This window comes from Saccostrea echinata, unplaced genomic scaffold (genome assembly GCF_033153115.1).
Source record: "Saccostrea echinata isolate AGI-Se365-2 ecotype Australia unplaced genomic scaffold, CSIRO_AGI_Sech_v1 ptg000045l, whole genome shotgun sequence".
Lineage (NCBI taxonomy): Eukaryota > Metazoa > Mollusca > Bivalvia > Ostreida > Ostreidae > Saccostrea > Saccostrea echinata.
In genome coordinates this window covers 6,311,177-6,323,686 of record NW_026889794.1, presented here as the reverse complement: position 1 = coordinate 6,323,686, position 12,510 = coordinate 6,311,177, and the positions used below count along the sequence as shown (strand labels likewise).

Genomic DNA, 12,510 nt, shown 5'->3' with positions numbered 1-12,510 from the left:
TGCTCGGCATTTTGCATGTAGACTGGTACATATTATTCTTGAGTACACTGGTACTACCCTAACCTGGTAAATTTGCACTGATGCAGGTAATCAAATAGTGCATAAGTACTGTCCTGAACTGGAAACAGTAAAATAAAAACTTATTAAATAGTACACTGTGTTCCCTTCTTATATGAGTTAGAGTTAATTACATTATACACAAATTGCATAGGAATAATATATTATACAATTACATTTATTGCTGTTTTGAGGTCAATACGATGAATTAGCCACCTGAGGAGTAAAATATTAAACGAGCCTGAAGGGCGAGGTGATTGAATATTGTACTTCGAAGTGGCTAAATCATTGTATTGACCAAGAAAAGACCAATTATTGTTTTATTATATGATTCAATGATTAAATGATACAAACTCGTTCAGCATTCTATGCCATCTTACTTCTTTACATTTGATGAAGTCCTAGCCAAAACACATTGTGAGAAGCGAAGTAAAAATAAACATAACCAGTTTTATTGATTTGGAATTTTTAAAATCATATAATTGCCATGAAGAAAAAATTAATTTAATGTCAGACCAAAAGGGTCGATTTTGAAAGGAGGATTATAAGGAAAGAAAATTACAATTTACCTGAAAAAAAGACTAGTCCTTCCCAAACGGAGAATTCTACAAACTCAAAGTTTTATTATGGGGGAAGGGGTGATAGGGTCCATTACTACGGGGATGGAGGAGGGGGCAACCAGTCTTAAAATAAACATTGTCATATTAAAATGAAAGTAATATTTAACGTTCAGAAAAAGTGTGGGAAGGGGGGTCCCAACCTAAACTCCACCTCTACCAGACCTCCCCCACCCTGATTCTACGTCCCTGAATATTAATTTCACTTGAGTGGAAGACGGGTGCAAGTGAAATAACTTTCCAGTACTATTTGTATCAATTTGGAATTTCCCGATCTATTTTGAGTTCAACGGGAATTAAAATAAATCCTTATATTCACCTGGAAGGTCACTTTCAGGTGAACATAACGTAGTATTTTTCCAAAATGTTCGATCTCAGCTAATCAAAGAGCTAAGAATTATTCAATCATATAATACAATTACTAGTTATATACAATGCATAATGACATTCTCATTGTTAAAAGACCTTACGTGCGTATTACGGTTCTAATTTAGCAGCCCTCCACCGGCAAGTCTCAATATAAGTGAAAAATTTTCGAAGGGAAGTTAAACAAACAAACACACAAGTTTGACAAGCATTCAAAATTTCATCGTTTCCTCATGAAAACAGACATAAGCATCGAATAAATTTGAACTGAATTGGCTATACTTTATGTCTTTCAACAGTAAGCTTTTCAAGTTTTTTTTCATATCAATCAAACATTATCTGAAAAATCCTTTTTTCATAATGTCGCATTAAAGCAAAACTCTTTTCTTCAGGAAACGTTGAAATTTTCTACACATTAAGGAAATCTTTGAAAAATACTGTATAACTAAAGATTTATATGATTTAGTTGAAAAAACGTTTCTTGAAATGCCGTTTGAAGCTATAATTTTTTTTTTCTGTCTCTGTGTCGAAAAAGGCAAGCTGATTTGTTTGTATTCTAACAAGATGGTGTATAGACGATGTGAGGATCCTTAACGTAACTAAATTTTGAATCTGACACAATAGAAAATTTTGCTCATATAGGAGAAAGAAGTCTAAGATTTGGGAATACAACTTTGGAACAGTTTGAATTATTTGAGAAAGAAAAACAAGATATAGATATAGGGTACTGTGAAGATAATCTTTTAAAATGCATTAAAATGGAAACAGGCCTTACATATTTAAAAGATTTGTTCAGGAATGAGAAATAATATCCGAAAAGTAACGTCATAAAGGAGGCGGTGATATAAACGTAATGCAGCGACTGACGAAGCCAGGTAGGTCTTTTGCTTATACAGCTCAAAAGACATTTTAATCTAAATGCTTTTGTGAACGATTTAAATGAAAATTTTTTAAGTAAAGCTATTACGGCTAAGCAAAAGTGAAAAAAACCTTTTTCCAATTTCAGTAAAGAATTTTTATTCATGATTGATAATTATGCCCCCGGATCGAAAGATCCCGGGGGTATATTGTTTTTGTCCTGTCTGTCTGTTTGTCTGTTTATCTGTTTGTCTGTTTATCTGTTTGTCTGTTTGTCCGTTTGTCTGTTTGTCTGTTTGTCCGTTTGTCTGTTTGTCTGTCTGTCTGTTGTCAACTTTAACCTTGCCCATAACTTTTGATTGGTTGGAGCTATGACTTTCATATTTCACATGTGTATTCCTTGTGACAAGACCTTTCTTTGGGTACCATCATATTTGACCTTTTGACCTTGACCTTGGAGTTTGACCTACTTTTGCAAAATTTTATGAGACTTTAACCTTAGCCATAACTTCTGAACTGTTGGTGCTTGGGGTTTCAAACTTCACATGTGTATTCTTTGTGACAAGGCCTTCCTTTGGATACCAACAACTTTGACCTTTTGACCTTGACCTTGGAGTTTGACCTACTTTTGAAAAACTTTAACCTTGGCCATAACTTTTGAACAGTTGGTGCTTAGGGTTTCAAACTTCACATGTGTATTCCGTGTGACAAGACCTTCCTCTGGATATTAAACACTTTGACCCTTTGACCTTGACCTAGGAGTTTGACCTACTTTTGAAAAACTTTAACCTTGGCCATAACTTTTGAATGGTTGGAGCTAGGGCTTTCATACTTCACATATGTAATCCTTGTGACAAGACCTTCCTTTGAATACCAACCTATTTGACCCTTTGACCTTGACCTAGGAGTTTGACCTACTTTTGAAAAACTTTAACCTTGGCCATAACTTTTGAATGGTTAATGCTAGGGCTTTCATACTTCACATATGTAATCCTTGTGACAAGATCTTCCTTTGGATACCAACCACTTTGACCTTGACCTTGACGTTTGACTTTTATTCAAAAAACTTTAACCTTCGCCATAACTTCTGAACAGTTGTATCTAGGTCTTTCAAATTTCATAGGTGTATTCCTCGAGACAAGACCTTTCTTTGGGTATCAACATTTCTTATCTTTTGGCCTGGATTTTGACTTGCATTTGAAGAAACTTTAACCTTCGCCATAAGCTGCCGTACGGGGGCATCAGTGTTTCACAAACACATCTTGTTTACTTTAGTACCTAGATGCTCCTTTTTGGACGAGGAACAGCCTAAATGATATTAGGCGTGTTATAAACTAAGTTTTCACAGAACGTATTTTGAATCGAGAACCATATCCGCTGTATATAGTAGATTCAGTTTCAATTAGGATCGTTTCCAGGTGGGTTAATATTGAAATTGCATTGCGTATGAGAAACTCTGCTGTGCACATCAGGAGAGACTGAAAGATTTCAAGAGCATATTCGTATTTGTCTAGTTTTCTCAACAAAACGATGTGCATGTACATGTATTTTGCAGCAGCATAATTCTTAGTAGATCAAACTCTCAAAGCACAAGAGAAGTTCTCAAAGGAAGTGTAGTTTCTATGAAGAAGGATGTCCTATTCCAAAAAAGGTTGTGTGAAAACTTAAAGTTCATAACATTCCTAATAGCATTAAGATTGACATGTTATTAGAGCAAAAAGTGTAGCAAGTAAATACTACAAATTAAATTATCAACTAGGAAAATTAAAACAACAAAATTGTAAAATTCCTCATTTTCTTTTGGTTGCGCCATTGTTTAGTTGTAGTATCGTTACTTTAAAAACGTGAATTTATTATTTCACAAAAGCAAGTTAGGTTTAAAAGTTTTTTGAGCTCTATATGTTTTTCTTTGTTTTAGTCTATTATTTAATATTATGATAAACATACTTTTATGTTAACACAATCAGAAATTACCCTGAATATCCTAGACTTCTACATGCAACAGCAGCGTCATTGCTGTCCCACCCATTGTTACATACACGTCGCCATCGGTCATTCACCAAAACCTCAACCAGTCCCTCATCGGAAGAACTACCATTAACAATTCTAGCTTTCTCTGTAATAAAAATAACACATATAGAACTATAAAACATGAAAGAAGAATGAGAGAAACAAGAAATGGAACCCACCATTTTCTATATTGTAACAAATGATGTCGACCTCTCTACTGTTAGTACAGTTAAAGTTGCTGGATTCAATGACTGAATGCGAACATAAAAGCAAGGAATCTTCGTTTCCACTACAAGCAATGTTATTCAACCACACTTTTCCACTGCCCTTTCCAAATAAATTCGATGATACAGGAAAACCCCTAAATCATTATAAGATGCGAACGACTTTATTTTAGTATCAAACTTTCACGATCATTGATACACAGCATGCCTTCAAAATTCTTCTTCAATTTCCAATCAAATCTATTGAACTCGAAGAGAAGTAATATACTGTAGATTCCTAAATATACGCGAGGAATGAATTATCGAGTAATAATTACGCGAGAAGCACCACTAGCGAAATAAAATTACTCGCTTTTATTTTTATAGGGCTTTAATATATGTAAAATCTCAATATAAATCACCCATTCGCGAATTATTGTTCTCGCGATTTGACGTTTTTGGACCATCTCGCGATATTAAGTTAAAATAAGGAATCTACAGTTAACATATTCAACATGCCATTAGAATTTAAGTTTATATACTATTATCAAATTCAATACTTAGTTACAATTTTTTAAATTATTTTGAACTGGAAAGAGAATGAAGGAAAGGATTGTATAAAATTTATTTGAGAAAAAAGGAAGATTTTTTTAAGATTAAACATAATTCACCCTGAGTTGCCAAGACTTCTGCAAGTCACATCAGCGTAATTTTTGTCCCTTGATGTTATACAAACACTTCTCCATTGACCATCTATCGATACCTCAACTCGACCTTCATGTTCAGAACTACCATTTACCAATCTAACAATATCTAGAAGATCGAAAAATATTGTAATAATATAACATGTCAGATAAATATCAAATTATTGAATGTATTAATAACGATTCTCATCATCACCTACCGTTTCCTACATTATAACAGACAACTGCGGCATTTCGACTATCATCGCAGGTACTTGATCCCACAACTGATTGTGTACACTCTAACAAGGAATTTTCATGTCCTCCACAATTAATGCCATCTAACCATATTTTTGTATTCCCCTTTCCAAACACGGATGAAGTGATAGCCACACCTCTAAAAGTGTATGGTTATAACGCTTTAAATTTAACACAAAGTTTTGGAAACATTAAAACAACAACTATTTTATTTTTATTATGTTGAAAAAGACTGTATTCATTATCCAATATATTTTTTTTCCTCTTTAGTTCACGTTGAACTATTTTCATTTGAATATGTGCTAAACAACTTACAAAGTTTATTATCTCTTTTATAAATTGATTCTTAATATTTCCTATTTTATGCACCTCTCACTATCAAATCAAAGAAATCTGTATTAAGAATATCAACAATCTAGTCTTATGCAATGATTTTGGCTTTATTTGACTTCTTGAATAAAAAATCACCCAGAGTATCCTAGAGATCGACAGGCAACTTTAGCATTTTGATTATCCCACGCTGTATCACACACAGCTCCCCACACACCATTGATCGACACCTCAATAATCCCTTCATTTGCAGACTTTCCGTTACGCAATCTGATGGATTCTATTGAATGATTTGAAAATTATTCTAAATATTTGTCACTTAAAATCTTTACAAACAAAGATACATAGCGGGTTCCAGTAAATGTTTACCAAGCCTCTTTCTTTACTCCTCACTGAAATATTAACAAGAGTGAAGGAGAAACTTCAGGAGTACTGTGTAGTGGTGTAAATCAGATGAGGATACTTAAAAATTCCAAGGAACTTTTGGAAAATTTGAAATCACAAAATTTTACCAAAATCAGCAAAATAAAAACTTAAAAACTTTTCAACTTTATATAAAACCATTCCCCACGATAAATTAAAGTCCAGGCTTTTTAATATCATTGACAGCTGCTTTTTCAATAAAAATGGAACTCGTAAATTTTCTTACCTTGTCACTGTTCATTTGCAAAATTATTTTGTTAAAAAACATTCTGATTGTACATGTACACAAGAGTACTCTGAAGTTGATATTAAAAAGATGCTTGAGTTTCTGATTGACAATATCTATGTAGATTTTGGAGACCAGGTCTTCAAACAATCTATTGGAATTCCCATTGGTACCAATTGTGCCCCTTTACTAGCAGACCCATTTTTTGTATTCATTGGAAGCAGAATTTGTTCAAAATCTTAAACGTGAAAAGAAAAAAAAAACACTTGCTGTCGCCTTTAACTCGACATTTAGACACATCGACGACGTATTGTCAATTAACAATGGTTATTTCCATTCTTATGTCGATACATATATATCTACAGTTTGAAATAAAAGATACCACAGAGTCTGACACATCTGTTTCATATTTGGATATTTTACTTGAAAAAGATGTTAATGGTAATCTAACAACCAAGCTTTATGATATACGTGATGACTTTCACTTTTCAATCGTCAACTTCCCTTACTTATGCAGCAATATACCTTCATCACCTGCATACGGGGTTTTTATCTCTCAGTTGATTCGATACGCAAGAGCATGCTCTACGTCTGAACAATTTCTAAAACGAGGTAAGTTATTGACAAACAAGTTGATGAAACAAGAATATCAGCAGTCTCGTTTAAAGTAGTTATTTCGTAAGTTCTATGGTCGATACAATGACCTTGTCAGCAAATACAATTTATCATTAGGTCAAATGCTGACTAACTTTTTTCATACTAATTGTTAGGCCATTATTCACACACTGAATTGTCGACGGATATTTCCGCTATTTCCCGATCAATATATTCCATTAAGTTAATTTTTTTTAAATGTCTTCACAATGCTCTCAGAGTATAAAAAGAATTAATTTACTCACGACTTGGTAGAATACATATAGCACCAGCATCTTCAGAGTGACTGCAGCTGTGTGTTTCTGAATATGAACAGCCAGACAAACCAGTTTCTTTGCCACTACATTGTACATTATTTAAATGAATCGTGCCACTTCCTCCTCTAAATACTGTTTTAGCGACAACTAGTCCTTGTCTAACAAAAAGAGATTCCTTAAAGATAATGGTATTAAATGAAAAATCTTAATTTTGTGAAGAATTGCGTATTAATAATTAATGATGACATAAAATTCTGTTTTAAAAAACGAGAATTTGTACAGCATTCGAAGCCTAGTAAGTAAAATAAGATAGAAGTTTCCGTTTTGCATAGCATAACATATATTGATTTCTTGCATTAAAAAACCCTTAGCACAATTTTGTAAAATTTAAAGCCTAATTTGAATAAGGAAATTAAGAAAGAAGTCCCATACTAGTACCCAAACAAATATTACTCTAGATAATCACCGTTTACTTAAAATAACAACAATTTACAATAGCTAACTAAAGTTTCCTATTCTACATTTTCTAACATAATTGATGATGATGTTTTATAAAATTCAATTAATACTTCGATTTATCATCTTACAAAATGATCTTAGCAAAGCATTTGATACGGTTAATCATAATGTACTTCTCCACAAATTATTGTCTCTTGGAATATGCAAAGACTCTTTTAATTGGTTCAAATCGTATTTATCGAATAGAACACAGTGTGTTGGATGGAATGGTATTCAGTCAGAAAAATTAGATATTACTATAGGCGTTCCTCAAGGATCAATACTTGGGTCATTGTTTTTATTCTGTATGTCAGTGACTACCCAGACTGCTTAAAACTCTCAACAGCTCACATGTATGCTGATGATACAACTCAGGATGTCTTAGATAATTGTATAAATGTTATTGAAAATAAATTACATAGCGATCTTATCAATACGTTAGAATGGATGGAGAAAAACAAGTTAACAATCAATCTTTAAAAAAAAAAACTTAGAGTATGTTGATACAATAAGAAAATGTACGAATCTATCTATTCAAGTGGGCAGTATTGTTATTGAAAATGTATCTTGTGCGAAATTACTTGGTGTTTACATTGACAGGTGTCTTACGTGGTCTGAACATGTTGAAATTTTAACAAAAAATCTTGCAGGCAAAATAGGTGTTTTATCTAGATTAAGATCATTCATGTCCTCGGAGTTATTGCTGAAAATTTACAATACAATTGTTTTTCCTCATTTTAATTACTGCTGTACTGTTTGGGGCAATATGAAGAACAAAGACGGTCTTAACAAACTGTGTAAACTCCAAAAGCGAGCCGCTAGAGTGATTTTAAATAAAACCTTTTATATACCTACATCAGAAATGTTTCTGCAACTCAAATGGATGCCTCTAAATGACTTTTTATATATATATAGAACTGTCATTCTTGTTTTTAAAGTTCTGCATGGATTAGCTCCAAATTATTTAGATGTTTTCAAATATGTATATGAAATAAAACAGCAGATCTACTAGATTAAACCAAAGCAACGCACTGTACATTCCGAGGGCAAAAACAGAATATTATAGAAGATCTTTTACAATTTACGGCTCGCAAATATGGAATGAATTGCCAGAATTTTTAAAGTGTAATCCCTCAATACAAAGTTTTAAATCAGCATATATCAGAAATTATTTTCAGTCTACAAACTAACTTAAATGTACCAAACACCTCAATATGTTCAGTTTTATTGAAATTTCACATTATATCATGTGTAAATATTATTTTTATTATAGACCACGCTTTTTTTTCATATTCTTTAATATTTATTTGTTTCTGTACATACTCTTGCTGTCTGTATAAACGTTTTCAGGACCACAATGTAAACTAGTTTTCTAAACTAATTGTGCTATCCTGTATAAATAAAGGACATTATTATTATATTATTATTACTAACTTTGATATTTCATAACAATTTGATTAGAATTTAATATGAAACATTAACCTTAAATGTCTTGGAGGATAAATATCTCTTAAAGTCCATATATTTGATAATAGCTTATGAAGTACTTGCATATTAAAATGATTTTTGTTGTAATTTTTGAAAAATCCAGATAGTAAATGAAATATATAATAAATATTTGTTTCACAATATAAATATTTTGTTTAGGTATTGCAAAATCTGTCATACTTTGACCTAATTTGATATGACAAAAACCCTACATTTTAAAACAATTAATTTCTAAGGAAGCTATCATGAACTATAACTTATTTTTGTAAATTAAAGCATTTTTGCTAGGTGATTATGGTTTCTTTTCATTTGTGGAGAGAATGTTTGTGGGCAATCACAATTTTTATACGTCTTCATGCAGTGATAAAGTTCTTGTTCATGGAAATCCGTAGGCAAGGGTGACCTACGAACACGAAGATTATTTCACAGTATATCTTATCTGTTGATTCAATCCCTTACCGTACATGTTTGACAAATCTTGACTTACTCTTTGGTGAATACTTCCTTTTTACTTGCCTATTATAGAGGAAAGAGCTTCAGATTGTTATTGTATGTTAGTTGTGCAGAAAATCTAATCTTTTACTTTATATCATAAGAGAGTGAGAGAAAGAAAGAGAAAGAGACTTGTGCATTAGAATTTTCAATAGTTTGTTAGTTTTAATAAGAAAAAAATAGCTATTCTTTGATCAGCAAAAATCAACTTTGATATTTTCTTCCATTGAAAACCAGAGTTTTCCGGTTATCTAGACAAAATTTCCTCCGTTATACTTGATGATCTGCTTTGAAATTGAAATAATTTAAACTTACTCGCTGTATCCCAGAGATCTACAAATGACGCTAGCGTCCTTGTAATCCCAGTTTCTGTCACATATTGTCCCCCATCTATTGTTCTTATAAACTTCCACTCTTCCTTGAAAGTCTTTTTGTTTCGAAAGTCGAACAGGGGGTGCTGCAAATTTGAAATGAACCAAAGGAGTAAATAATTAAAAAAAAAAACATATATGTTAATTTTTTTAAGTCCAACATTGATAATTCTATGTTTGAGGAAATTGGAAATGTTTCCATTTGTTTTACTTGTTCACATTTCCATTTATTGACCCATAAAAAACGTATTCAATTCCCAAATGAAATTTAAATGACCATAATGATGTAATCTGGCCTATACTCACTAGCACAGATGTTAATTTATTTAAGCCGTAGATCCATTATTATAACTAACTTAATCCGAAGAGTCGTATCACGTCTCGTTGACAGGCGCAGATCACCAGATCAAACAAGACGCGAAGCGTCGAGTTTGATCTGATGATCTGCGCCTGTCAACGAGACGTGATACGGCTCTTCGGATCAAGTTACTGTTATAATGGTAAATTTATTATATATCCCCCTACAACTAGCAAAATATAGGTCTTAAAAAACTTTTGAGATCAATTTTATAGGATTTTCCCATTAAACAAAGCATTTTGTCAAGGAACGTTTTGATGTGCATGAAAAATTGCGTCATGTTTCTGTGTACTACGTCATCAATTTCAGAGAGGGGTGATATGGATTCAGAAAACCACAGTGTGGTGATCCGGAAAGTCGGATCACACCGTCACGTGATTATACGAAATCTACAGTAAAATTGAGTGATACACACTTGGGTATATAATAAAAGTAGTTCTTTGAGAGGTCTGCAAGGACACAAAGATGCATGTGTATAGCCATTTATATTAATTTATGTAAATATTTACAAATCAATTATGATTCTTGTAATCAGTAATAGTATACAATAACTTTTACCCTAAACATACGCCAAATTTTGTAAACATTTCTTATACATACCACCTTCATATCACAGGGAGATCCCCCTGCCATTGTTGTGGACTAGTTTGTATATACATGTATATGTTACCTGGTGATCTCCCATCTTATAAATGTGATAATCATGTCTTACTTAGACTTTCGGGAGATCCCTCTGCCTGTGTGATATCAGCTGCTCAATAAGTCCTTTTACGTTTATCTGGGATCTCCCTAGTAGTTAAGGTAGTTTATTTTTAATTAGTTGTTTATCTTCGTCATTAATAAATGACATTATTCATCAAAGCATGTCTTGGTGTTTTATGGAAGTAAAAAATTAACGAAGCTGCGGGACCAAGATGGAACTGGTTTCCACTCATTCTTTACTGTACAGGCATTTGTCTGGCATAAGATAAATGGAGGGCATAAATGATTTTATGACGATACCTTTCATACAAATAACACCTGCATCTTGGCTGTGACCACAGTTCTGATTTAAATTATTTGTATGTCTGCAATCCAGTAGGGAATTCTCTGTTCCGCTACATCTGACATCATCCATCAGTATCAAACCAGTCCCACGTCCAAAGTATGCACTGCTATACGGGATTCTGTTTATAAAACATATTTGTTACTATATGTATTAAAATTATCAAGATTAGTAAATAATAAACAGATTTTTTGGCATGAATTTTATAATTTATCGGCTATAATCTATAAATTTATGTATATACTCTCATATAATTATCCATAGCACATGTATGATAATGTGAAAATTTCTTCCATTACTTATAAACCGGTCGCAGTAGCATATTGATAGAGTTATCATGTTTTAAATTTTGAATTTACTAGGGGGAGGAAAATGCAAAATTTACATCATGTTGTAAATTTTGCATTTACCTCTCCCTAGTAAATTCAATTCAAAATTTACAACATGATAGAGTGCTTACATTGTGATTGGCAGGCCCGCGTTCGATTCTCGTTACCTTGTCTGCATCAAATCTAAGACGTTCCTACGCAAAGTGCACAGTATTAGAAATGAAAATCATATAGGGATACATCGTCGGTAACCCACGGTCGGTCTCGCTTCTCTTACCTCCCGTGGGACACAAGGCCGAAAATTTCGCTAGACTCATTGATATGCGTAACCTAATGTGACCTTTCGAGGGCCAATGAAAATTGACGTTATCAAATTAGGCATACAGTAATGGCGGCGCCCATGAGAATAATGTCGTGTTGCTGTTTGAAAGTGTTTTGTAAACTATGGCAGCCTCGGGACACGTAAAAGAATGCTCTTTTTGCTTATGTGTTATAAAGGACAGGGGATATAGAGCATTAAGCTCTAAAACATCAACTGAACAGTATAATTATGCATTTACAAGGTTAAATTTTTTCCCGACCAGCAATTCATATGCGTGTAATCTATGCACCAATAAACTAAATAGAATATCCAAGATCGAGGAAAATGTGCGAGCAAAGGTGGAACAGTTGAAAACTGAGAGGGAAAAGTTGTTAGGTATGTGATATTTGGATTTAGACAAATGTGGAAACTTTTTGACCTACTTCTCATGAAGAGGTGTCTATAACAGTATAAATATTTATCAAAGAATGAGGGCTTGAAAGTTGATTGTTGATATCAGTTCTGTGTATTGAATATTCTATTTACTAATAACTATTATTAAATAAAAAAGTCCTGCCAGCTATTTTAAAATTTAATCTAGAAATTGTTGCCTTATTTATAAAAGCATTGCATACATAAATTTACACAGGGATTTATAATTTGTTTCAAGATGTTCTAAGACAACA

General features: G+C 32.7%; 1 protein-coding gene across 1 annotated transcript in view; it reads right to left on the bottom strand.

The window, feature by feature from the left end:
- The window catches only part of LOC133201671 (deleted in malignant brain tumors 1 protein-like), a 277,206-nt gene that overhangs the window by 253,983 nt on the left and 10,713 nt on the right, over positions 1-12,510 (bottom strand). Inside the window, exons 3-9 of the mRNA XM_061337458.1 lie at positions 11,152-11,315; positions 9,736-9,877; positions 6,931-7,100; positions 5,521-5,662; positions 5,016-5,191; positions 4,783-4,924; positions 4,088-4,269 (exon numbers count right to left, since the gene is read on the bottom strand). Of these exons, the coding sequence (XP_061193442.1) occupies positions 4,088-4,269; positions 4,783-4,924; positions 5,016-5,191; positions 5,521-5,662; positions 6,931-7,100; positions 9,736-9,877; positions 11,152-11,315 (1,118 nt within the window). The remainder of the gene's footprint in view (positions 1-4,087; positions 4,270-4,782; positions 4,925-5,015; positions 5,192-5,520; positions 5,663-6,930; positions 7,101-9,735; positions 9,878-11,151; positions 11,316-12,510) is intronic.